The sequence below is a fragment of the Camarhynchus parvulus genome, chromosome 2 (genome assembly GCF_901933205.1).
Source record: "Camarhynchus parvulus chromosome 2, STF_HiC, whole genome shotgun sequence".
NCBI classification, from domain to species: domain Eukaryota; kingdom Metazoa; phylum Chordata; class Aves; order Passeriformes; family Thraupidae; genus Camarhynchus; species Camarhynchus parvulus.
In genome coordinates this window covers 2,447,142-2,472,668 of record NC_044572.1, presented here as the reverse complement: position 1 = coordinate 2,472,668, position 25,527 = coordinate 2,447,142, and the positions used below count along the sequence as shown (strand labels likewise).

The 25,527-nt window shown below is 43.2% G+C and overlaps 1 protein-coding gene across 1 annotated transcript; it reads right to left on the bottom strand.

Annotated features, from left to right (window-relative positions):
- Nucleotides 1-2,127: 2,127 nt before the first annotated feature.
- On the bottom strand, nt 2,128-24,607 carry LOC115900940 (meiosis-specific coiled-coil domain-containing protein MEIOC-like). The gene is made up of 9 exons (XM_030943161.1): nt 24,489-24,607; nt 18,586-18,712; nt 14,466-14,574; nt 14,066-14,232; nt 12,196-12,297; nt 9,857-11,639; nt 6,996-7,124; nt 5,403-5,583; nt 2,128-2,648 (listed from the first exon to the last, which is right to left on the bottom strand). The coding sequence occupies exons 4-9, from the start codon at nt 14,209-14,211 to the stop codon at nt 2,407-2,409; spliced, it is 2,583 nt and encodes an 860-aa protein (XP_030799021.1). The 5' UTR covers nt 14,212-14,232; nt 14,466-14,574; nt 18,586-18,712; nt 24,489-24,607; the 3' UTR covers nt 2,128-2,406.
- Nucleotides 24,608-25,527: the final 920 nt, after the last annotated feature.

Sequence of the window (25,527 nt, the reverse complement as noted above, 5' to 3'; positions counted from 1 at the left end):
AGAGCTGGAGTTTTTGTGAGGAAGAGTGAGCAAGGCCAAGTGACAGAGGAGCATTTGTAGGGCATGAGCAGGAGCACCTGACCCAGCACATGATCCAGGGGCACATTCCAGAGCCCAGAGCTCCTTCAGGAACCCAACCTGGAGCAGCTCCTGAGTGCAATTAACATAATTAACAATATGAGCTAATTGCAGTCACGTGTAACCCTTTAAAATGCCATTTTTAAACAGAAATTGGAATCAGAAGTGACCACACAGCTTTTTAACACTCTGGGAAAATGAGATTGTTAAAGGCACATTAACTATGAGCTAATTAAGATCGTTAATTAACACATTAATTAAGTAGTACAATATGAACCAATTATACCCTAAACATTCACCACTACAAAACAACCCTGGCTGTGTAAACAGAAAAAAACCCCAAGATCCAGATTCTGAAATTCTCATTTCCTGTCAGCACAGCAATGGTAAATTAATTTTAATTTGGGTAATTAAACCCCCAAATCACCCAGGAACTGAAATCCTGCAAACTCCACTTTTAAGCTGTGGAGCACAATCAGTTTCACAAATGCAGACTGAACCTTCTTAAATTAGTTTGTGCAAATAAATTCCATGTACACAGAGAGAAAACACACTAAAATAACTCTGCTACCTGTTTTTTAGGCTAAGGCTTGAAATATTCTTTTAAGTGGAATTCACTTTTTTTAAGGGGAAAAACATAATTTTGCTATACTAGTGATCTGATTTGTATCTACTTTTGTTTTTAAGCTTCACTCAGTAGATTACAGGTAAATTTTAGCTACAAATCTCCACGCCTCAATAGGGTTAAGGATGGCACTACTGAGACAAAATCTGCTCTAGAAACATCCACAGATCCAGAACTACACAACTGCATTTGGAACAATTCTGCAAGTACAAATATATGTGTGAACAGTTCTGTAATTACCCACAAAAATGTCAAATTTGACACTGAACAGCATGTGACATAAAAATCTTCATTTTTGTCGTTCAAATTTTGCTTATATCCCCAACTGATTTCACTTTTAACCCAAGAACTGCTCTCCAAAGCTGTTCATTAATCTCCTGATACTCAAGAACCCTAATTATTAGTACATATGAGGAGACTGTGAAACAGTAAGACAGTTGCTAAAGCATTAAAATATTCCTAAATGCCCTAAGATCACAGCTTGGATTAATTATTCTTTACTAGTTTTCACCCTGAACAACCACACTCTGATTGTCTAAGCCACACAATGGAGACTAATTAATTAACAGCAATTAAATATATTAAACCTTCCACACCAAAAAAATAATCAGTGAAAGAGCTTTGGTAACCTAGTACTTAATTAGCTTTGTGTAAATATTTTGCAAACATCCCTCTCCCAAAACACCCCTATGTACCACATGTATATTTATATAATAATATACAGAGTTCCTGAGTAAATCATTAAATCTGATTATTCCCAAGATTTGGCAAAATATTTAACTTCATATTACTAAAATAGATTTTTAAAATAAACGTTCAGTGAAGGCATTAAAATAAATATGGAATGTGTCTGAAAAAAATTATAGTACCATGAACACATATTAGTAACAAATAATAGTTTTTTTATATGTAAGTGCATACTATGTTATATTGTTATTGGTTTTAACCCCACTGAGGAGCCAATAAATTTAATTTCTAATCCTGAGCAAGTTTTCTAACACCTGTTACTGAGCACTTCCATGCAGTTCACACTGCAAAGCTACAAAAATCCACTTTTTTAGTGGAAAAACCGAAGTGGACAATTCTATGGAAAAGCTCAGCTCATACTGGTTTTGCTGGAAACTGAACTGGCCGCACAAAACCAGCACTGAACACCGATTATTCCTGTCAAACAGAGATAACCTGTCCCAAAAAACACCACCACAGCAGCGTGGATTGCTCCTGACACAGTGATGGGGTGCAAACTACTCAGTGATCACTTTGGCTCTGGAAAGAACTACACACAGTGCAAAAAAATAATAAAACAAACCCTGAACGACTATTGAGTACCTTTAAATATCCTAAGGTGTCTCATTAGCCAAAAAAAAAGATAATTGAGTTTTTCCAGACTCTGGTTGCTCAGGTCCTGGCTGGGCTCAGAGCTTTGGGTAAGCACAGGAGGAAAGCTCAGCTCTTGTCCAGCTCCTCCGAACATTAAAATTCTCAGCAGCAGACACCTGCAAGATTAAACTGCATCAGCACCACCACAAGCTGTGTCTCTCCACACCAGAATCACAGTACCACTACTGCAGCACTGATCAGGCACCTTAATTAACACTTTTTTTTTAAATTAACCCCTTCCTGACGTCCTGTGACATCCATCTCTGGGGGCTGGGCAGGACCTGAGCTCTTCCCATCCTCAGCTTTCCATTTATTATCGCCGATTATTCCAAAATCTTCCTTGCTTCCTCAGCTTTTTCACTTCCTCTGCCTTCCTGCTCCAGGCTGCTTTTTTCCTGGCGGCTTGTGCTTGAAGAACGAAGCTCTTGCAGGAGAAGTTGTTGGTTTTCAGGTCCAGCAGGAGGGGATTTGGGCAGGGTCAGCTGCAGCGCGCACCAGAGCGCGGTGCGAGCTCTGCGCGTGGCTCCAGCCAGGGCTCGCAGGGCAGCTGCCAGGGCCAGCACATCTGCAACAACAGGGAAAACTCATCAGTGGGCAAGCCTGGAAAGGTTACGGCCAGGTTTTGGTTTCTCTTTCTACGATGGGGTCTCTGGCGGCGAGATGACCCTGAGGTGTTGGGAAGTCTCTTTTTCCCAGCCCCAAGATCGAAGAAGACTGAATTCCTTGGCTCTCGTTCTCAAGGTTGTTTATTCTCTGTTGCAGATAACATTCTTTCTCTGACCTGCTGAGATCTGTCCAGCCCATGGCACACTGACCACCTGTGGGGCAGTGTTATCTTTTTATACTAAAAACGACATGTACTTTATTTACAATAATTTTACAATACCTATCACCTACGTTAGACAGTCTGTCTCTACTCTAAACCAATCCAAAAGTGCCACCATCACCCAGAAGATGGAGGCCAAGAAGAACGAGAAAGACAGGACATGCCCAGATTCCTCCATCTTGCCTCTTGAACCCCCATTCTAAAAAATCCCGTAATTCTACTTCTTCATCCTGAGACAAATTCACTATCATTCTACTCAAACTCTTGTGGCTTGGAACTCCTCACACAAAGTTGGTAATTGTTTCCATGGGTTAAAATCAAAGGCACAGGTGTTTCTGACTCCGTGCCAAGGTCTCTGAGCCTCTGGCAGGGTCTCGAGTCCTCCAGGGCAGCCAGAGCAATGTCCTGGGTTCTGACATTTCTCCCTCTGTCAAGCTGGGGATTTTAGGCACTTGAGATGATAGTTTGCATTTAGACTTAGATTTTTTCTTATCTGTATTACAGTCTCACAGCAGTGAGTTCTGCAGCCTTTCATTAACAAGGCACAAAATGGCCAACTATCTCTCTCTACAAGGTCTTTTAAGGCTAAACTGTCCAATTAAGAAATGACACCTGAATTATTTTTACTTTTAACCCAATAACTGATCACTCAAAGTCCGAAATGTGGACTTTTCTGTCCAATCACACAAAACCACCCAAACCCATGGAGAAGGTGAAGGTGGAGGACCAGCCTCTGCCTTAAAACCCCCATCTTGCTTTATATACATTACTATATTCTAAACCCTTAAACTCTGAGTTTCCCACCCTGTGATCTCACACACTTCTATCCAAACTCCACACCCACAATCCCAGTTCTCTCATTCCATTTTGGAAGCTTCTCCACAGCCTCAGGTCAAATGCAGTGTTCTCTTGGGGGTCAGTGCCTGGTAGTACAGAAAGTCTAAAACCCCCAGCATCCAGAACTCCAACGCTGGAGTTAATTATTATTAATTATTAAATTATTAATTTAATAATTATTAAATTATTTTCAAATAAATTTGTTCAACTCACAGCCCTGAGCAAACCATGCTCAAGAAGCAGCTGAGCTGCATTGGTAACGACAGCTACAACATCTCACGTGAATTGTCTGTGCAAAACGGATCCAAAAATGCTGCAAAAGGGTCCAAATGCTGGTGGACACTAGGCAAACTGGTCTGCTGAGGCTGCAGGCAGTTTTTTCATTTTACAGAAAAGAGGGAACGCTGATTTTTGGATGGGTGAGTGAAAGCACAAAGATCTGCTCAAACACAGAAATGAAATCTTAAAGCAGCTCCACTGGGGATTTGTTTGCAACTGCAAATCCTGCAAGGCCAGGGGTTGCAAACCTGCCCATTTCCAGCCAAAACTGCTGATACTGCAGCCTTTCAGACAGAAATGTTGATGAAATTTGGTGGACCAAGCTGCTCCTCCACTTCTCTGGGAATTCAGGAGGGGACGGGGTCTCACCAACACCTGTGATGCAACAGGAAGGACCAGGACCTGCTGATGCCATAACTCATTGTAACAGATGACAGAGCTGTTATTTACAGTGTTGGCAATATTTAGGTGCTGTACTGGCATTAAATCTAATCATAATCGTCCACTTCACCACTATGTCCTTCTTCTCCTGCCTGGCCAAGAACCTTCCTCCTACTACTCCTGACTCACACTTGGAGTTAAAGTCACACGGAAGTTTAGGAGTTATTTTAAAAGCAACTTTGCATATAGGACTATTGTTTTAAGGGCATGACATTTTACATTCATTTTACATTTTAATTTTGGACACCTGAATCACACAAGCAAAACATTTTGCTTCTCTTTTCAGCTTATCACAAGAGCAGCTACTCCACAGCCAAAGGAACCTCACTGTCCACTTCACTTCAGCTCTAAGGAGTGAATTCCTCTTTTGTTCTGAGACCCAGGTATTTTCTGAAGAAAAATAATATGATCTTTAACCCCAAACCATAAACTGCCACATTTACTGCTGCTACAGGTTATCCTGGCTTTACTTCAACAGAATTTGGGAAACGTGGAATGTCATTCCTGGTGGGTTTGTGATTTTGGTAAGGTAGACAATTGTTTTGCATAACACTGGCATTTTTTTATTATTTTATAAGCTGAAGAGAAAAGAAAGTTTAGCCATACCAGGAAATAATTGTATTTGCTCAAAAACTAGCACATTTTTGCTTTTTAACCAATTTATGGTTATATAATGTCACTGGGGAGTTTTTACAGTTGTCTTCTAGTCAAGAGGAAAAAATAGCAATTTTTTAATAGTAAAAGGAAAACAACAAAAAAACCTCAATAGAACTCAAAGTAATTTAACTCTTAAAAAGTAACAAGAGTGTATTTGCAAACTTCCTTGCTGAAGTGACAAGAATTGCTGGGTATTGCAAATTTACATTTTTATGTTGAACATACTCACAATTAAACCGCTGGAAAAGCTCTGAGGGCTGCAGGAATGGGCAGCATTACCTTTCTCATCGTTGTAGCGCGGCCCCCCGTGCCTCTGGGGGTTTGCAGCATTCCCAATCTCATCCTTCCGACGTGCCTGGGTCACCTGAATGGCTTCCAGGTGCAGCTCCAAGGTCCTGGAGATGTTCCTGTGCAGGGGAGCACCACAAAGCCTCTCCATTCTTCCTATCAGGGCGAGCACCTGGCAGAAAACTCAAGCTATTGTTTATGTCCTTGCTTGCTGCACTTCTGTAACTTTTCTACTTTCAGACTTTACTGCTGCTCTAAGTTCTCGGCTCTATCTGCTCCTGAGGCCTGCTTTCACAATTTTCTTAAAGTCTTCTTATCTTTACTATTTCCCACAATCCCCCCACTCCCAAATTTAGTAAATCCCCTCACAAAGATCAAACAGCAACAGTACATCCCTTCTTTATACAGAAACTTCTCACCATATAAAAGAAAGATGTACTGTCCCAGTGGGGAGCAAACTAGAAGCAGACCTTTAATAGAGTCCATGTCAAAACCCACCATCCTAAAGCTATCATAGAAAACTAATAACCCTACTTAAATTAATCAATAACCTTTTATCAAAGTAAAACCTAAGTACCCTTAAAAAATAGTAAAATAATAATTGCAAAAAAATCACATCGCATCCACAAACAGTCCTGTATTTATTATCCACAAAAAGACGTCTAACTCCTAGAGATCACTTCATAAACTAAAGAAAATCAAGAAAGCAATCAAAAAACATAACACCTCCTCCAACCTAGACTTCCCTCTCTCTATCAATAACTCCATGAAGCTAACCTCTGGTTAGCTTCAATTTAAAAGACTGCTTTCATAGTTTAAAAGACAACTACTTTCATCAGTTTAAAAGAATATTTTCTCAACATACCACTCCATCCAAAAAAACACCCCAAATTTCACCTTTTCAGTTCACAGAATTCACAGAATCACTGGGTTGGAAGAGACCTTAAAGACCTCAGAGCCCAACCCAAGCCCCAACACCTCAACTAAACCCTGGTGCTGAGCTCCACCGATCAGTTCCGACTATCAGTGAACTCAACCACCAGTTCCAACTATCTGCCAACGAAAACCACTACAAAACCACCAAACCCACTGAGGTTGATGAGTAAACAAACAAATCCCAGATTTGCTGATGAATAAACAAACAAATCCAGGAGAAGTGCAGGAGTACAGCCCCCACAGGCGTACCCAGGCACACTCGTGGGCCGGGTCGGCAAGCAGGTGATCCATGCGGGATGGAACTCAACCACCAGTTCCAACTATCAGCCAAAGAGAACCACTACAAAACCACCAAATCCACTAAGGCTGATGAGTAAACAAACAAATCCCAAATTTGTTGATGAATAAACAAAGAAATCCCAGGAGGAGTGCAAGGACTGCAGGCATATCTGGGCATGCTGGCGGGCCTGGTCAGTGAGCAGGTCATCCACATGGGACGCAACTCAACCACCAGTTCCAACTACCAGCCAAAGAGAACCACTACAAAAACACCAAAGCCACTAAGGCTGATGAGTAAACAAACAAATCCCAAATTTGTTGATGAATAAACAGACAAATCCCAGGAGAAGCGCAGGAGTGCAGGCGTACCTGGGCGTGCTGACGGGCCTGGTCGGCGAGCAGGCGATCCACGCGGGATGGATTCACAGGGAGCCGTGGCACCTGGCTGGGGCTGGAGATGGACTGCTCTGGGAAGTGCCTTGCAAGGTCAGCCTCAGCCTGAAAGGGAAATAATTTGTCAGTGTGATGGTTTGAAATGAGTACAACATGCTCAATTTGGTTTTGGTGCTGTTTGGAATTTTCAAGCGGATTAGGAGTGAGGGCCCAATCGGCTTCTGAGGACATTGGCAGAAAAACATTCCCAAATATCACAGGATCCCAGAGCGGTTTGCATTGGAATGGACCTTAAAGCACATTTTATTCCACCCCCTGCCATGAACATCTTCCACCACCCCAGGTTGCTCCAAGCCCGGTCCAACCAGGCCTGGGACATTTCCAGGGATCCAGGGGCAGCCATGGCTTCCCTGGGCACCCTGTGCCAGGCCTCAGTGCCCTCACAGGGAATAATTCCTTCCTTTTTCCATGAGGAAAACGCTAAACCATTGTTGGTTTAATCCCAAACTCCCTGGATGTGGATTTGCAACAGAATTATTTGGGGTGGGAAAGGAGCTACAACTTCCACTATCCCAGAGTGCACCAAGCCCCGTCCAACCTGGCCTGGGACACTTCCAGGGATCCAGGGGCAGCCACAGCTTCTCTACAAACCTGTGCCAGGGCCTGAGCACCCTCACAGCAAAAATTTGTTCCCAAATCTAATGTAACCCTGCCCTCTTTTGGCTTGAAGTCATTTCCCTTGACCGATCACTACATGCCCTTGTCAGAAGTCGTTCTTCAGCTTCCTTGCAGGAATATTTCTCTAATTCAGCTCTCCCTCAGAGTTCAACAGCTCTCACTGCTTCTCTCAAATGTCACATATTATGATTATTATAAAAAAAAATTTAAAAAAAACCCAAAAAACCAAAAAAAAACCCACACAGGTGATAGCAGCAGCATAAATCACATCTCAAATGCATCAGGATGAACTCACATTTCACATAAACTGACACCAGCTCTTTAAGCCTGAAGATATTTTTTCTCTAACAGAGAAAATCTTGAACACAACAGCCAAACTTCCACCGAGAAAGTGTGGCTTAGCCAGGGCCTAACACAGACAGTGACTAAACATCACCAAACTTATTTTTGGATAGGAAATTCTTCCACTTGAGTAAGAAAGACACAGCTAGCAGTAGATTCCTTATCTCATTCCTTCTCCAGGGTACCATGGATGTAAGAGAGAGGGGTCAGGTGCTGCACTCAAGGCTAAGTCCATACTGTGCATATTTCTACTAAAAGTATGTGGTGAAGTCCTTCTCTTTTTGCTTTACTTATTAATATTTATTATATTATTACTTATTATAATTTACTTATTATTATTATTATTTAGTCCCTGCCCTGACCTAACATGGATTACAAGAGCTCACTCCACCTGTACTCATCATCTGAGGAGCCTGAAAGGCATCCAGAAAAAAAAATGGATGGAGAAAAGGTCATGGACTTATAAGACACCAGGTAATTAAGAATTACAGTTAATAAGCAATTAACTAAACTACATGGACATTTAATATTGCAGACAATTCCTAACTTGTGGAAATGCTTTAAATGTGAAATCCCTGGGAAAAGTGGAGTTTATGGAAGGAGACCGGTAAGCTGTGACCCCAAAGCAGCTGCAAGGAACAGGTTTCAGAGAGCTAGAAGGGCTGAGTGATTAGACAAGGTAGAGAGAATGAAATCAAATCCCAGGGGGAGTTTCTCTCTCCTTCTCTCTCCTAAGGAATGTGGTTTGGCTGCAGGAATGGGAGCCAGGCTGTGGCTTGGAGGACTGAGAACAGTTTCTATCCTGTAACCACAAACCACCCTGAGAAACCCAGAGCAGCTCACTGGGATAAAACTGGAACATTTGGAACGGACCAGAGCAAGGGGTCAATTAAGCCCCTTTGATTAATGAGTATGAGGATAAACAACCCTCCTTTCATGATGAAATAAAAAGCAGGAGACAAAAACTATGAGTTGATCTTTGCAAAAAACTTCACGATTCCAAATCCTGCCTGAGAGCAGGAAACAAACACTGGATCAAGAACCATCCCTTTCTCACTTCCAGAGCATTCCTGGAAGGCCAGACAGGCACAGAGGAATTTTGTTTAAAGGCATCCATGAGAGAACAACACAGGCACCTCCATTCACAATTCCAAAAGTCCCCTCAGCTGATGATGGGAAGAAAAAGGGGTTTTCAGGTCAAGTCTGCTCAGACACCTTTATCCAGTGACCAGGAGGCTTCTCACACATGGGAGTAGCACCCAGTGCATTATTAGAACCAGGGATTATGGACAATTCATTTTCTGAGACCTGGCATGGAATTCAGGGATTTGACTCCTCTTGGCAAAGCTCCTCCTGCTTCTTTGGAGCACAGAGTTCTCATTCCCAAGTGCAATACCCTCATTATCAGCGAGATCCTTCCCCTGACAACAGTTCTGGGAGTGAGTGTGAACCAGGAAAGTGACCATAATGAGAAGAGCATAAACTGGAATTCCCTTTGGGAACAAGAAAAATATTGTAGGTTTTCTCTACAGACACACAGAGGGTGCCCAGGATTAGTTACTTCATTTTCTTTCTTACTACAGCCAGAGATTTACTACAAGAAGAAAAAAACAGAAGAAAAAACAGAAGAGGAGAAAGCTGTGACTGTATCATGGACAGTAAAAACCAACCAAACAAAAAAATAAACAAAAACAAAAGAAAAAAAAAAAAAAAACAAAAACAAAAAAAACCAACAAACCAAAGAAGAAACACCACAAAACTTTCTCTCTTAAAACCAGCCAAGTCTTTATCAGGAATCATTACCAGCTGTGTTTTACCTTCTTCCTCTCCTTCTCCAAAGCTCTCCACTGCTCATAACACTCCTCCAGGCGGACGTGGAGCTCGTTAGCGGGGCCACTGCAGCTCCTGGGAGGTCTGAACTTGTTAAATGGGGCTGGAAAGGCAAAGCAGGGGGCAGGGATTTCCCCAGGGAAGAGATCACTCATGAAGGGACTCAAGGGGTTGAAGTCATTGCAGTGAAAAAGATCAACGAGGTCCGAGAACGGAAACAGCGGCGGAGGGAAATTGAAAGTGTTTGCTGGTGGAAACAGTTGGTGATGAAATGGAGGAAAGCTGGGATTTTGTTTAAAATCAGACGTGAACGGGAAGGAAGGAAGCAGAGAAGGATTGATGAAATCTGACAAGCTGCCACCGCTCTGCTCGTGCTTTTTCAGAAACGCGTTGAAGGGCTGGCGGTTTGGGGCCGTAGATCCCAAACGAGGGAGCCAATTCCTTCTGCCTCTTCTGTCATCTTTACTGCCACTTTCCTGGCTCTGCCTCTTTGGGAACCTGTGGTATTTCTCAGCAGGGTCTTCACCTGCAGCCTTCTGCTGCCCAAGCCAGTCGGGCGAAAAACGAACGGGGAATTTGCGGTGCCGCCCGTCCTTGTTCACCCCGGCATCCTCCTGGGACCTTCCAAGGGGTCTCATCTGCTTCTGGCTCTCTGAGATGAAATGAGGAACCCCCAAGTGACTGGAAACTCCATTTGATGTCTGTAACCTCCCATCTTTCCTGGGAGGGAGGGTGGGAAGGAGCGGGGTGTACAAGGAGGGCTGTGTGAAAGGCTGGTGGGTGGGAGAGCCCCCAGACATGGTGGAAACCCCTGATGAGGACTGGGGGCTCGTTGCCATTTGTTTTCCATATGGAATTTCAGATGCAGCAGCTGCCAGACTGTTCCCATCCAGCCATGCACACCCCTGGTATGAGGAGTAATTCCCATTTTGCACAGTGTTTTTCACAGATGAATCATATTCACCTGCTTGAGGAGAGCTTTCCTTAGGGCCCATATTCACTTTACACTCATTACTATTATTATTTAAAGCATCCCCCAAAGTAAAGCCACAATGGCCATTTTGCACATGGCTTTCCTGGGGTTTTCTGCCTGTTCCTCCAGAAAATGAATTTTCCTTAGGGGGTGGATTGAAAAAATGAAGGGATGGATGGACAGGTGACTGCAGTTTGTGAGCAGCTGGGAAGTTCTCATATCTCTTAGAGACCAGGTGGCTGTCCTGGGCTACTTTATCCCAAGAGTTATCACCAGGCTGATTGGAAAGATCAGGGGAATACTTAGTTTGTCCTTGAGCATAATTTTTCAGAGCTTTTCCTCTTTTCCAAAACTCCTTCTGGGCGCTGGGGCTTTCTTTCATCCTATTCCAAGGAGAAAAAGGGCTAAAACTGGACGCACATTTTTCATAACCTCCATTTAACCTCCCGTGGTCATAAGTGCACAAATGCTGGTTCCAGCCCCCATTTGGGAAGGAAAGCCCTTCCTGGGGAGCTGTGGTGCTGTTCTGCATGGAGGAATTGTCAGGGTTCCTCAGGGCATTGCTGGGATGAGCACGGGGAGAGAGCCAAGCCTCGAGGAGCTGGAGGTCCCCCAAACCTCTGTGCAGCATCTCCACCTCAGGAGGCTCCTGCAGGGGTTCCTGCTGGCAGCTGGAGCCCAGCAGGTTGGGAAAATCCTTGGGTTGGACCCAGTGCTGAGCTGGCAGCCCTGGGAACTCCCCATTGCTGCCCACATCAGGTGCCCACACAGTGGGGAACAAACTTGATAGAGAATTCCTGGAACAGAGTTAAACCAACCTCCCATCAGGATTTACATATTTTCTCGCTTTAAAATAATTCACACATCATGTGTTACATTATTGACCAGCCATGCACAGCCCTCCTCAAAAATAGGAGGAATATTCCCACTGCAGCTGAGCAAGTGCTCTGTGAAATCTCATCACCCACACTGTTGATTCTGCACATTCAGAAATGCAGACTTTATTTGGATTTATTAAATATCTCAGATTCCACTGCATTCAGTCAACTCCCCACTGGTTAAAATTAATTATATCCTTTTTCCCCCTCTTCAAATGCTGTAAAGCTGATGGAAGATTTTTTTTAAATTGCATTTTTAAACAGTTCAGTATTGTTGTTTTGGTTTTTGTTTTTTTTTTTACTGGCAAATGAAATAAATGAACGGAATGGAAGTAAATGAACTTCCACATCTTAAGAGGATTTGAAAGGCTGTCATTAGTCAACTCTGAAATAATTAAAAGTGTGTATCATATCTGTGTGACAATGGGCATAAAAACCAGCAGAGAAATGATAAGAACCCTCAGAACAAACTCACCAATCTGTAGCTGGCTCTGGCTTGTTTGGCTCCTCTAAAATGCTTGACACCAACCCAAACACATCAGGGCCACTGCCAGAGTAAGAAAGATTTATTGGTGCCCTGAAAAAAAAAAACCAAAAAAGACCAAAGTAAAAGTTTTAAGTGGAAGTAATTTAAAGTTTTGTCCTTAACAAAACATACAAAAAGATCAAACCTTTATTTTGGCAATATTTTTAATTTGTTCTGAATTCAATGTATCCTCAGCATCCCTCTACAGGAATCCCTTCCTGCATTTGTGACTTCTAGAGCCCAAGTGAAGTAGAATTATTTTCCTTCTTGTTTCACCAGAAACTTTCCAAGCAGCAAAAATTTTTCCTGTCTTTCCAAGAAACAAAACTGGTTTATGGACATGCCTTCAAATCTTGATTGTCTTGCTTAGACCATAAATAAATCATGATTCTCAAAGTCTGGAGCACTCTAACTTACCTACTGCCAAATAATTCAAAAACTATTATGTTAATCTCAAAAAAAATTATATGTAATTTATATATACTTAAATGGAATCACTTTTTAATCCCCCTTTGGAGAGGTCAAAGTTTTAGTAAATATTTCTGGTAAACACCCAAGGTTTCCAACAATTTTTAAACAAACCCAACTTTTTACTTCAGGTGCAAGATTAGATTTTTATGGAGTTTTTTGTAATGACTCCTGACTCTTCCTCACAAGTTAATTACAAAGCTTTCCTTCCCTCCATCCTCATTATTTCGCTCCAATAAACTTCCCATCCCACCTGGAATCCTTTCAGGGTCCCTGAAGATCTCTGAGATTTCCTGGTCCCACTTTACCCAAACCCCCTTGGCTGCCACATAATTGCTCACTGACTTTGCTGATTAACAGAGACCATAAAATGTGGGACAAACTCGTTTAAAAAAATCACATTTTTAATCTCTTGCCACTGTGAAAATCAGTGAAAATCACACTGCTGGCTTTTCAGATCTCACCTCTAACTCAGTCCCTGATTTACCCCATGACTGCTCAGTTTCCTCTGCAAGGAACCTGGATTTAATTTAGGATGCTCAGAAGTGCAAAGACTCTTGAAAATGTTTTGTGAATGTAGAACTGATATTTGATAAGCAGATCTTTTCTGTGTTTTGGTCAAATAGAAGAGTTTTTCTTTTCTTTTTTAGGGACACCTCAAGGAATTCTGAATATCCACAGGCTCAGAATGGGTATAGAAATGGATTAACTCTAATTCCATAACTTTTTTAGTTTTTAAAGCTACCTTGCAATAATCTAAAGGCTGCTTTAAGAAAACACTGTATATTTTAATTAGCAAATTGCCACTCCTTGCTTAAAATTAACTCTCACAGCTGACACCAAAGCTGTGTGATCTTTTATTCAAAAATAACAAAAATAAACATCACTGACACTTCCCACTGAAAACCAGCAAAACAATTAAATTTTTTTGCAATCCATTATCTTCTTTAACTGTTACCTTTCAGCCCCTTGTGAGCCAGTGGACTCCACTTTTTCCTCATCTCAGATTTTGCCTTTCTTATTAAGCAAATGATACAAAAAATGCAGTGAGGTATTAGAAATGCTCATTAAAAGGACATTTTCTCATCAGAAGCTGCTGTGTCAGTCTCTATCACCCAACTCCCTCAAAAAAAGGCAATATTCTGTCACCATCACTTGGCTTTAGGATGGAAAAAAAAAACCCCACGCACCTTTTGTTCACAACCTCAGCCATAACCACCACAGAGCAAAGAAAACCTGCTGAGTTTCCAGAGATGCCTGAAACTCTCCCAAAAAATACCCAGACTTTGTTCTGTAACACAAGAATCCCAGGCACCCAGAAGCCCCAAGGCCCCAGCAGGGATGCTGATACCTTTTTTTTGGGCACTCCTGGAAGGCAGTTTGGGATCCAAAATCCTCAGCACATCCCAGCCAGTCCCTGCACAGCTGCGAGGGCTCTGGGGGTGTGGGGGGACTGGGGATTGCTCCCAGGAATGGGGAGAACAACTGGGTGTCCATGGGTTGCCTCCTGCTATTCACCTGCATGGAATAATAAAAAAATATGTTATTTAATATTAGATGTTCATCTAGTGAGCAGGAAAGGAAGCAAAGCAAAGCTTTGCTTTTGTTTCCTGAAATAAATTAATTTTTCAGCACTGCGTAACGTAACCAACAACAAAAGGATCAAGTCGAAATCATGTTCCCTCCCTTGCCTGAGATTAACCCAAATCTGTCTTCCAAAAATAAATATGCAAATATCAGAGTTGACTTACTGCACAGAAATAGGAATTCTCCACAGGTTTCACATTTTAGGTGTTGGTGTGGCACCTTCACAGCTCTGTGAGACTGGGAATGCACCTGTGCAGGGCAAACACATCCCCTCTGGAAAACAAGAGCCATCATCCCTGTTACAGCCCAAAAACCACAAAATATTCCAGTGAAGAAGGGAGGGGCATCTGGGAACTCCACAGAGCAAAATGTGGGTAAAGAAAAGGAACCCAGTCCGGCTGCAGAAAGGAATATTACAAATAAATTATTTGTTCCCAGGTTATTTATGCCAAGAAAGACTGGAGCAGATGATATTTGAGGTCTCTTCCAACCTGGAATTCTCTGAATTTAATTTACTATTAATCCTTGGCCTACTGAAAGCTGTTCCAGACTCAGATCTCCCTTCCTGGGGATTTTCTGAAAAGGTTGGACAGAAATGTTCTCTGGTCATGTGTGCTCCTGCCAAGAGCAGGGCAGAACAACCCTGCAGTGAATAAATTTATTTTAAATAAATAAATAAATAGTTTACACAGAGTTTACCAATTGCTACAAACTGATTTTGCACACCCAAACCAATTCCTATTAAATAACAGAATTAGAGGCATTAGGACCCCATGGAGGCCACAGAATTACCCTGTAAAATTCCATATAAACAGCATGGAACATATGAACAGTCTGGCAGTATTTATTTAACCAAATATTAGGTTAGATAAATACTAACATTAGGCCAAAATCCCACAAGAATTTAGCAGCAAACCCACAGCCCCTGGTCCTGTTTGGGCTAGCAGGGAACAGGAGACAGAGAGAAATTCCTGCTCCTTGGCCAGAGAATAAAATCCTTGTGCACAGATTAAAAATAGGGTCTGTAACAAATGGATTTATGTTTTATTTTCAGAGCCATTCATCACTGCTGATGGGAGCTGTGTCTAAAGCCCAGGAGAAGAGGGACTTCATGTACCCTAGATAAGGCTCAGTGCTTCCAGAACACTGGAGCCTGTCCTTCCCCCCCAGGCAAACACTAAATTCTCCTCTGGGGTTTACATAGGAACCACTAACAAGTTGCAGGGAAAAAAAAAGGGATGGAAAATCAGAATTAAAAAGCAATTAATTAAATTTAACTCAAACTCAGAGTTAAAAAGTAATTAAATAAATGCTGCCTTTAAAAAAAAAGAGGGGGAAAAAATCAAATTATTTAGTTTATTCCCCTGCAAATCCCAGGAAAGCCACTGGTCTTAATAAATTACCTTCAAAAACAACAATAAAAAAACTACATCTAAAGCCCAGACAGGTGTTTTGGACTAATTTTTTTTTTCATTCAAACAGTGAAGGAACAGGCAAAAAAAAACTATTTACCAAAAGCAATCACTAATTCCAAAAGCCTCAAGCAGTTCTTTGGACTTAAATTCACTTCCAAAGTTTCTTCTGAGGAGAAATACATGAGCACAACTTCATCAGTAAAGTGTTATTATTTCATGTATAAATATCTATGAAAATTAAATAGCATCAAAGCTATTAGACATTGATATTGTTGTGGTATCTGTGACAAGGAAAAAAGAGAGATTTACATCAGACATTAAGATAAAATTGTTCCTTGTCAGGGTGGGGAGGGCCTGACACAGATTCCCAGAGCAGCTGAGGCTGCCACATCCCTGGAAGTGGCCAAGGCCAGGCTGGAGCAACCTGGGACAGTGGGAGGTGTCCCAGCCATGGCAGGGGTGGGATGTGATGATTTTTAAGGTCCCTTCCAACCCAAATCATTCTGGGATTCTGTGATCTGCAAGATCAGCGAAAGATGTGTCCGAGACATTTTTCCACACAAAGGCTTCCAGAAGGACAGCTGGAAACAGAGACCTGGAAACAGAGACCTGCACCCAGTGAAAATCCTCTCTCTTCCAGGATTCCACAGCAGGACACTCTGTTGGAACCCTGGTTAGTGAGAATTTCAGATTTCTGTGCTGCCAGGCACTGACCCCCAAGAGAACACTGCACTGACCTGAGGCCGTGGAGAAGCTTCCAAAATGGAATGAGAGAACTGGGATTGTGGGTGTGGAGTTTGAATAGAAGTGTGTGATATCACAGGGGGGAAACAGAGTTTAAGGGTTTAGGATAGAGTAATGGATATAAAGCAAGGTGGAGGTTTTGGGGAGGAGGCTTCACCTTCCCCTTCTTCTTCCCCTTCCTTCTTCGTTCACCTTCACCCATCTTCACTTTTCTCCTCCTCCTTCTTCTTCTTCACCGTCTTCTCCATGGGTTTGGGTGGTTTTGTGTCATTGGATAAAAAGTCCCCATTGCAGCCATGGGTGGTTGGTTATTGGATTAAAAGTGAAAATAATTGAGGTGTCATTTCTTAATTGGATTTAAGTTGATCCTTCAAAGGCCTTGTAGAGAGAGAGATGGGGCTCCATGTTTAGTTTGTGAGAGTGAAGTGCTGCAGAACTCAGGGTTTGTGAGACTGTGACAGAGATAAGAACTGATAAACATCTGAGTCCCAACAAAAAATACCTCACACATTTAATCCCTGCCCTGGCAGAAAAGAAGCAAAAGACTTGAGACACTCTGATGTTGCTCCTCATCACTGGAAGGGTTTTGCTGCCAGAGATTTCCTCCTCTTTAGAGGCGAGAAGAGCTTCTGGCTCATATCAGATTAAAAGTACTCTGAGAAAATATTTTATAAGCTGAAAAATAACATAACCACAGCTAAATATTGCTTCATTGTACAATCAGAAGAAACTGCTTTCACTGACACGAAATCCCACCTGACAGAGCTCTTGATTTTCAAAAAAAAAGCATTAAAATTAGCCAAAAGCCTTTTTAGAACCAGTTATCCTAAAGCTGCAGGATCTCCCTGCCCCAGAGCACTGCAAGAACGCCCCTGATAACAACAGCACTGCAGCATTATCACATCCACACTGAGGGGATTCTGCTCTCGTTTCTTGGCAGGGGAAGGACTTCCTGATTATTCCTTGGGTTTTGTTTCTTGGCAGGATAAAACAAGCACAAAAAGCACTGTTTTGTGGCTTTTTGAAGATTTTTAATAACTCCCACCTATGGATATCTTAATCTGTAGCACGCTGGGACTGCTTGACTCATTCAGGGTGCACTGCCAGGGATTCTCTGAAACCACTGGGTAAAAAAACACAGTAAAAAAAACCCCAAAAACCAGAACAAAACAAAAAAACAAAACAAACAAACAATAACAAAAAAAACCCACAAAAAAAAAAAACAAAAAAAAAAAAAAAAAAACAAACAAACAAAAAAAAAAAAAACCAAACCCCCCATAAATCTCTAAATTTTTTGGGGGTTTTCCAAGAAATGAACCAGCAGAAGTAAGCAGGCAAAAAATATGTAATAAACCAAATTCAGAAAAGAAAATAGGTCACTCATTCAGATCTCTTAATATCAGGGATAAAACTATAAAACTAGCAGATTACTGAAGACTTCCCTCTAAATCCTGAACTCACATCATCAAAAAGATTTGTTGCAGCAGCAAAAGGAAAGGGTCCTTTTTAGCAGCCAAAGAATCAAGAAACTTTTTCTTTCTCAGAGGAAAAGGACTGAAGTCTGTCAGACCCCTCTTAGCTGGGTCAAAATCGCCTTTAAAAAGCACCTTCGAAGGAGGGGGAATAAGGTGTGTGTGGGAATAAAGGTAAACAAAATAAATTTTAAGGTGTGTGTGTGTGTATAAATAAATAATAATAATAAAAATAATAAATAAGTGAATAAATGTATGAGGTGTTTGTTCAATATATGGGTTCTTTTGCCCAATTACAATTGAGAATACTTACAGGCTCACAGGCCATTCGTTTATTTTGTTTTAACACAAGCATCTAAATATTTTATGCCAACAAAGATTTTTGGGTTTGTTTTTAATTTTTTGGGTGCATGGAAACTTCCAGCAGTTGTTCTTCAGGACTTTGTGGTGAGCCTGACAAAGACAAGAAGAGCTTGGCAGGATCTGCTGGATTTCCATGACCTCTCACACAACCAGGGAAAGCTGCTCCACCTGGGATGTAACATTCCCTCCAGGTGCTGAGGTTTTATATGAAATGGTTATTCACTATAAAACAAACACCTCAGCCCAGTTTTTATTTCTGCTGCCCTGCAAAAACTCCGTTTTGGACTCACCTGTGGCTGGCACTGCCCAGGGGTGGCACTTGGGCCGTGTCCCTGTCAGCAGCACCCAGGTTCTCTCCTCTGGAGCGAGCAGCATCGCGGGCAGGCAGGAACCGAGGCTCCTAAGGACCAACTTCTCCTGTTCAAAAGCAACAAAAAACAAAAAAAAAAAGCAGTTACCAGGTCTGTCAAAGTTGTATTTATACACCAAATTCATTCCTAGCTCCTCCAGTCCAGCCATCCCTACCCCAAGGCCAAATGGGAAAGTCCATCCTGCCAGGGAAGGGGTGATAATTCACTCGTGGGGAATTTTGGAAGGAATTTTATTGTTGTTGTCACTTTTAATGAAGGGATGGGACTATTTTCGGGCTAAGAATGATTTATTGCTCAGATAAACAGCAGTCTCAGAGGCTGTGAGATTTTAGAGGTGCAAGCCATAGCTCAAGAGTGGTCATAATTTCTTTGCTACAAGACAATATAGAACTTTCTAAACTAATAGACAGTCATCACAGGGTTTATTTTGCTTTTCTGACCCATCACCTTTACTCACTTCTCCTGCCCTGTGGATACTTTTATCCAGTGGGCTTTCGTCTCACATGCATAAATATATTTCTATTATAACTCTAAACTTTTAGCTCACTCCATACAACACCACCCTCACATTATAAACCCTTCACCATCTTATCAATACAATTTCTCACTTACTTAAGGCATATTCTTACTTACAACTACACAAACATCAATTTATGCTTTTTCTACATCAATCCAAGCTTCTTCCAAAGCTACAGATCAAATCCTTCAGTGTCTGTAGATGTTTCTGTTTTGTCAATTCCCACAGAATTAGAGACAGGACTTTTGAATTCCGTTTTGATTATGTGGTTTATTTTTCTTATCTTTTATACAGATAGGAAGGGTGAGTTTGGTTTACATCTTTACTGTGTGGTTCAGAAGGTTACAAGACTCTTAGTTACAAGACTTTTAAAGGAGTTATTGACTAATAAAACACTGCTAACAAGGATATTTATGTTTTTAAATTAAATGTATGAATCTCTCAGAAATGCAAGAAACTCTCAGAACTTTGGGCCTGCGAGCCAAAGCTTAGAATTAAGCCCAGGATTTGATCTGAGACCTTGGAAAAGGCTTCCAAACTTAGGTGCTGGAAGGGAGAACGTGGATTTATAGTTTAGAGCAGAGACATGTTAAGCTGAGAAGAGGAAAGTTTAAAGTTTTAAAGTTTGATATATAGAAAAAATAAAAGTAGTTACAGAAGTAAACAAGGAGTTTACAACACAATACTGTAGGTTTGTGCATCATAACATGAATGGCCAAGAAAGCTTACACTGTAGCATGGGTCCATAAGATGAAATATTTAAAGATTAAATCAAAAAACATAAATATCCTTGTCATAAATGTCATATTGGCAGTGTTTTATTGGTCAATAACTCCTTAAAAAGTCTTGTAACTAAGGGTCTGGTGACCTTCTGAACCATGCACTGAAGATGCGAGCTGAGCTCACCCTCCCTGCCTATGTGGAAGAAAATAAACTGCACCATCAAAAACAATTTGGAGGTCCCAGCTCAGATTCCTTCCAAAATTCCCAGAAGTGAATTATCAGAGTCAGGCACTGGGGCAGGATGGCAGGGAAGTGCTGGAATCCACCACCATCATCACTGGTGGAATCATCTGCAGTGCTCAAAAGGCATCTGAACACGACACGTGGGGACAGGGCTGGACTTGATCACCTGAGAGGTCTTTTCCAACCTGAACAATTCCCTGCTCCCAAGAGCATTCCAGGTGGAATGTTCTGATCCCAAAATCCTTCCAACTTTGACCCATTACAGCACAACCTCCCCGCTACAAGGGACTGCCCAGCCGTGGCTGTCCCCTGCCACACGTGTGACACTTGTCAGGACACAGCAATGTCCCAGGTGAGAGAATCAACACCCTGCACAAACCTAAGGCTTCATCTTCACTGAACTTCACTCAGAGCTTTGTGGCAGCGCAGCTTTTATGATTAAGATAAATTAGGATAAATTTCGCAGCAGTCACGTTATGATAAATTCTCCAAACCTGACAAAGCAGCTGCTCCTGTCCTAAAGGAAGGAGATGATGCCAGACTGTTGGAGCCCTGGCTGCTGAGAATTTCAGATTTCTGTGCTGCCAGGCACTGACCCCCAAGAGAACACTGCATTGACTTGAGGCTGTGGAGAAGCTCCCAAAATGGAATGATAGAACTGGGATTGTGGGTGTGGAGTTTGGATAGAAGTGTGTGAGATCACAGGGTGGGAAACTCAGAGTTTAAGGGTTTAGAATGCAGTAATGGATATAAAGCAAGATGGAGGTTTTGGGATGGAGGCTGCTCCTTCTTCTTCTCCTTCTTCTCCATGGGTTTGGGTGGTTTTGTGTAATTGGATAAAAAAGTCCCCATTGCAGGCCATGGGTTAAAAGTAAAACTAATTTCGGTGTCATTTCTTAATTGGACAGTTGATCCTTCCAAGGCCTTGTAGAGAGAGAGATGGGGCTCCATGTTTAGTTTGTGAGAGTGAAGTGCTGCAGAGCTCAGGGTTTGTGAGACTGTGACACAGATAAGAACTGATAAACATCTGAGTCCCAACAAGAAATACCATCTCACACATTTAATCCCAACCCTGGCAAAAAAAGAAGCAAAGACTCCACATCCCACTGTGCCTGATGCCCTCCATCCTGCAGCACCAAGGATTTGGCTGATCTGATGTCCAACCTGGATTTTGCTCCCAGAAATGGGATCTCACCACATCAACCTTTTATCAGCTGTTTTTCTCTCAAGGCACCCCTCACCACAGACATCATTGACCCGGTTAATCATTACCTCTGTGCCACAACCCATCTATTTGCAGCTTCAGAAGTGGATTTCACAAAGCACTCAAGAATATCCTGAAGCCCAAACAACAATCCATGGATCTCTCTAAACAGGAACCACCTGAAATCATGGCAAACTCCCAAACTGCTGAAGGTGCTGCATTTGGAATTCACAACCCACGCAAGAGTCCAAGTGAAGCTTAAAATGCACAAAGGTGCTCAAAACCAGCTCTGGGTGCTGCCCCTGTGCTCCAGCCTCCTTCAGAAAAATGGATCTTCTGTCTGTGGCTGCCCCAAACAGATGCTTCTTGCACTAGTGGGAAATAAAAAGGGGATTTCAGGGAGGAAATGGGGAAGGCCTGAGAACTTCCAACCACACTACAAGCTTCAGAATCAGGTGCCAAGTTTGAGGACCCACATTTCTCTCTAACATACTTTTACCTATTTTTATTTTTTACTTATTTTACTTGTGTTATATATTTTTTACTGATTTTATATTTATCTATCTGCTTTACAAAGCTACATGGCAGAAAGGTTTTGGGGATAAGAGTTTCCAACAAGCTCCTCAATTCCACCCTTGAAAGAAGGCAGCGATACCTTTGCCAGGTGCCTCTTCCTGATCCAAAAACCCCCACCCAAACACACAGAACATTTCTGCAACATTTCTATTAAAGCTTCTAATTCATAACCTCTCTACTGACTGAAATTCTTGATTTATTTTTTTAAAAAAATAATAATTTGCCAGCAGATAGTTTAGAAACAAAGCCCTGCTCAGCCATTCTTTTAATCTCTTTCAGAAAGTTACTAATATTGTTTTTAATGATAGATCTTACAGCTCTACACACTCCTAATTGTTGTCCAAGGCCACAAGTACTCTGAACACTCCAGTCCCACTATTTCTAAGTATTTTACTCAGAAGTTTTACTCTGAAGTTTCACCTTTTTTTTTATGCAGGCTCCATGAAAATACAAGAGAATGGAATTCACCTTCACTTACAATTCCTGTCACACTCCATTATCTCCTGGTAGTCCCAGGAAACACAAGGGAATATTAAACAAACAGGTAATGAGATTTTACTGGACTTTCACTCACTTTAAAGTCAAATAATCCAAAGGCACCACAAGTGCCTGATCTGTAGATAATGCCCTGTGCTATAAAACAGGATTATTGGTACTAAAATAAACCTTTTTGTCCAGGAATATAAAATTCCAGCTGGAGTTACAAAATATTTCTCTCAATTCATTCTGACCTATCCAGTACAGTTAAAATTCCACTCAATCAAACTCTTTCCAAATATATCTTAAAGCACACAAAAATGCTGAAATTATCCATTGCTGAATGGGGAAAACCCACTCTTATTGAAGTTACAAACTGGTGTAACATGTGGAAAAATAAATAGAACTTTTTAATCAGCTGAACAGGGATCAGGACAACTGAATGCTATATAAAGGTTTGTGTCTCAATTTCATTAGACTACTCAAATTAGATATAAAGCCACTTTTCCCATTTGATTTCCTCCTCCCTTCGTGAAATTAAAGTCTTAATTAGGTGTCCTCAGGACTACAAATTGGAATAAAACACTGTCACAACATCCCTTCAAACACCTAAACTGTTTCTAAAGAGAAACAGACAAGTTCTTAATGCTTTGTTTACCTGGTTGTGAAGTTACTACACATCTCAGGGGAGAAATGACACCAAGGTTCCCAAATTTCCTATTCACTTTGAGAAAAACTTTTAAAGCCTCCTGCCAGAAGACTTTGGTGCTCAGCAGCACGAGACACTTGGAGGAATCTGGGTTTTATCAGGCACTGCAATCAAAGAACCACCTGAAAGCTCTGAGAAACCACTGAACACCATCAGGAAAGTGACTTACCACACTTTTCTTTGAACTACAACCACCTCAAGCCAATGTTACAGCACAGAAATCACTGCAACATCAGCATCACGAAATCAACATCAGCATCATCAAAACCAGCAGAAATCAGTATCCTGGGTGGTTTTCCAGATGTTCAAACCACCAGCATCTCTCTGGACACCCTGAATTATCCTCTGGGCACCCCAAGCATCCCTCCAGGCACCCCAAGTTATCCCCCCAGACACCCTGAATTATCCTTCAGGCAGCCCAAGCATCCCCGCAGGCACCCTGAATTATCCTTCAGAACACCCTGAGTTCGTTATCCCCCCCAGACATCCCGAGTGACCCTTCGGGCAGCCCAAGCATCCCTCTGGACACCCCGAATTATTCTTTGGGCAGCCCAAGCATTCCTCCGGACACCCTGAATTATCCCTCTAGACACCCGAGTTAGTTATCCTCTCCAGACATTCCAAATTATCCTTCAGGCAGCCCGAGCATCGCTCCAGTCATCCCAAGTTATCCCTCCGGACACCCCGAGCTTGTTATTCCCCGGGCAGCCCAAGCATCCCTCTGGACACCCCAAGTTTGTTATCCCCTCCGGACATTCCAAATTATCCTTCGGGCAGCCCGAACATCCCTCCAGGCACCCCAAGTTATCCCTCCGGACACCCCTAGCTTGTTATCCCCTCCGGACACCCCGAGCTTGTTAATACGCGGGCAGTCCAAGCGAGTTATCCCTTCCGGACACCCCGAGCATCCCTCCCGGAGGCGCAGAAACCTCATCACGCATCCAGAGCCAACTTCCACCGAGACCAACCCGCGCAGCCGCCGGGTCCCACCTGCCATTCCCCGGCAGAGATCAGCGAGAAAGGGGCGGCCGGAGGAGCCGAGCCCGGCGGGGAAGGGGCGGCCGGAGGAGCCGAGCCCGGCGGGGAAGGGGCGGCCGGAGGAGCCGAGCGCGGCGGGGAAGGGGCGGCCGGAGGAGCCGAGCCGTTCCCCGAGCCCAGCGGGGCCGTTCCCCGATGCCGTCCCCGGCGCTGCCGTGCCCCGGGCGGCGGCTCCCCGCTCACCCCACGGTTACCACACGCGCTCCGTTGCCAGGCTATGGCAAAGCGTCTCCTCCACCCTCCCGGGGCCGCGGGACAAAGCGGAAAGCAGCGGGAAAGCGCCGGGGAAGCGGCGGGCTCGGGGAACGGCCCCGCCGTTGTCACCTCGGTGTCACCTCGCGCTGGCCGGGTCACAGAAGCTCCCGGAGCGCTGTCCCGGCGGCGGGGCCGGGCTGCGGGGAGGCCCCGGAGGAGAAGGGAGAAAGGCGAGCTCACATTCGGCCGCGGCCGCTGCCCAGCCAGTCCCGGCCGGGGAGCGCTGATGTCACCGCAGGGCCGGGAGGCGCGGGGACGCTGGGAATTGCAGTCCGTGCCCGGTATCCCGAGATTGGGAATTGCGGTCCGTGCCCGGTATCCCGAGATTGGGATTGGGAATTGCGGTCCGTGCCCGGTATCCCGAGATTGGGAATTGCGGTCCGTGCCCGGTATCCCGAGATTGGGATTGGGAATTGCGGTCCGTGCCCGGTGTGCCCGAGGTTTGGGAATTGGGAATTGCGGTCCGTGCCCGGTGTTCCTGAGACTGGGAATTGGGAATTGCAGTCCGTGCCCGGTGTGCCCGAGGTATGGGAATTGGGAATGGCAGTCCGTGCCCAGTACCCTGAGATTGGGAATTGGGAGTTGCGGTCCGTGCCCGGTATCCCGAGGTTTGGGAATTGCGGTCTGTTCCCGGTATCCCGAGGTTTGGGAATTGTAGTCCGTGCCCGGCGTGCCCGAGATTGGGAATTGCGGTCTGTGCCCGGTGTTCCCAAGGACTGGGATTGCAGTTCGTTCTTTCTATCCCGAGGTTCGGGATCGGGAACTGCGGTCCGTTCCCGCTGTCCCGAGGGTCGGGATCCCCCTGCCCGCGGGGTTTTATAATGACCTGAGCCGTTTAATGAGGAAACGCTGCCCAGGCGGGAGAGCAGCGCCCGCAGGTTTGGGAAATGCGGCTTCTCCTCCCCAATTAGCAACTAATTGTGCTCAGGTGATCACTTTTCTGTAGTTATATATAAATGTAGACTATTTAATATATATCAATGTATCTAATATATATATTTATAAAATATATCTATTAAAAAGTAAAGGTATATCTATATATAAGTATATTAAAGCATATCATAATAAAGTGTAAAAATAAGAAAATATATATTTATATATATAAAAGAAAGTATAAAT

What these genes read in the sequence shown, in the direction of transcription:
- LOC115900940 (XM_030943161.1), bottom strand. Translation starts at nt 14,211, where the DNA reads ATGGACACCCAGTTGTTCTCCCCATTCCTGGGAGCAATCCCCAGTCCC. An exon ending in CCAGAGCCAGCTACAGATTG is followed by an intron (nt 11,640 to 12,195) that starts GTGAGTTTGTTC and finishes ACTCTGTTCCAG; the next exon opens with GAATTCTCTATCAAGTTTGT. An exon ending in GCGCTACAACGATGAGAAAG is followed by an intron (nt 2,649 to 5,402) that starts GTAATGCTGCCC and finishes CTGTTGTTGCAG; the next exon opens with ATGTGCTGGCCCTGGCAGCT.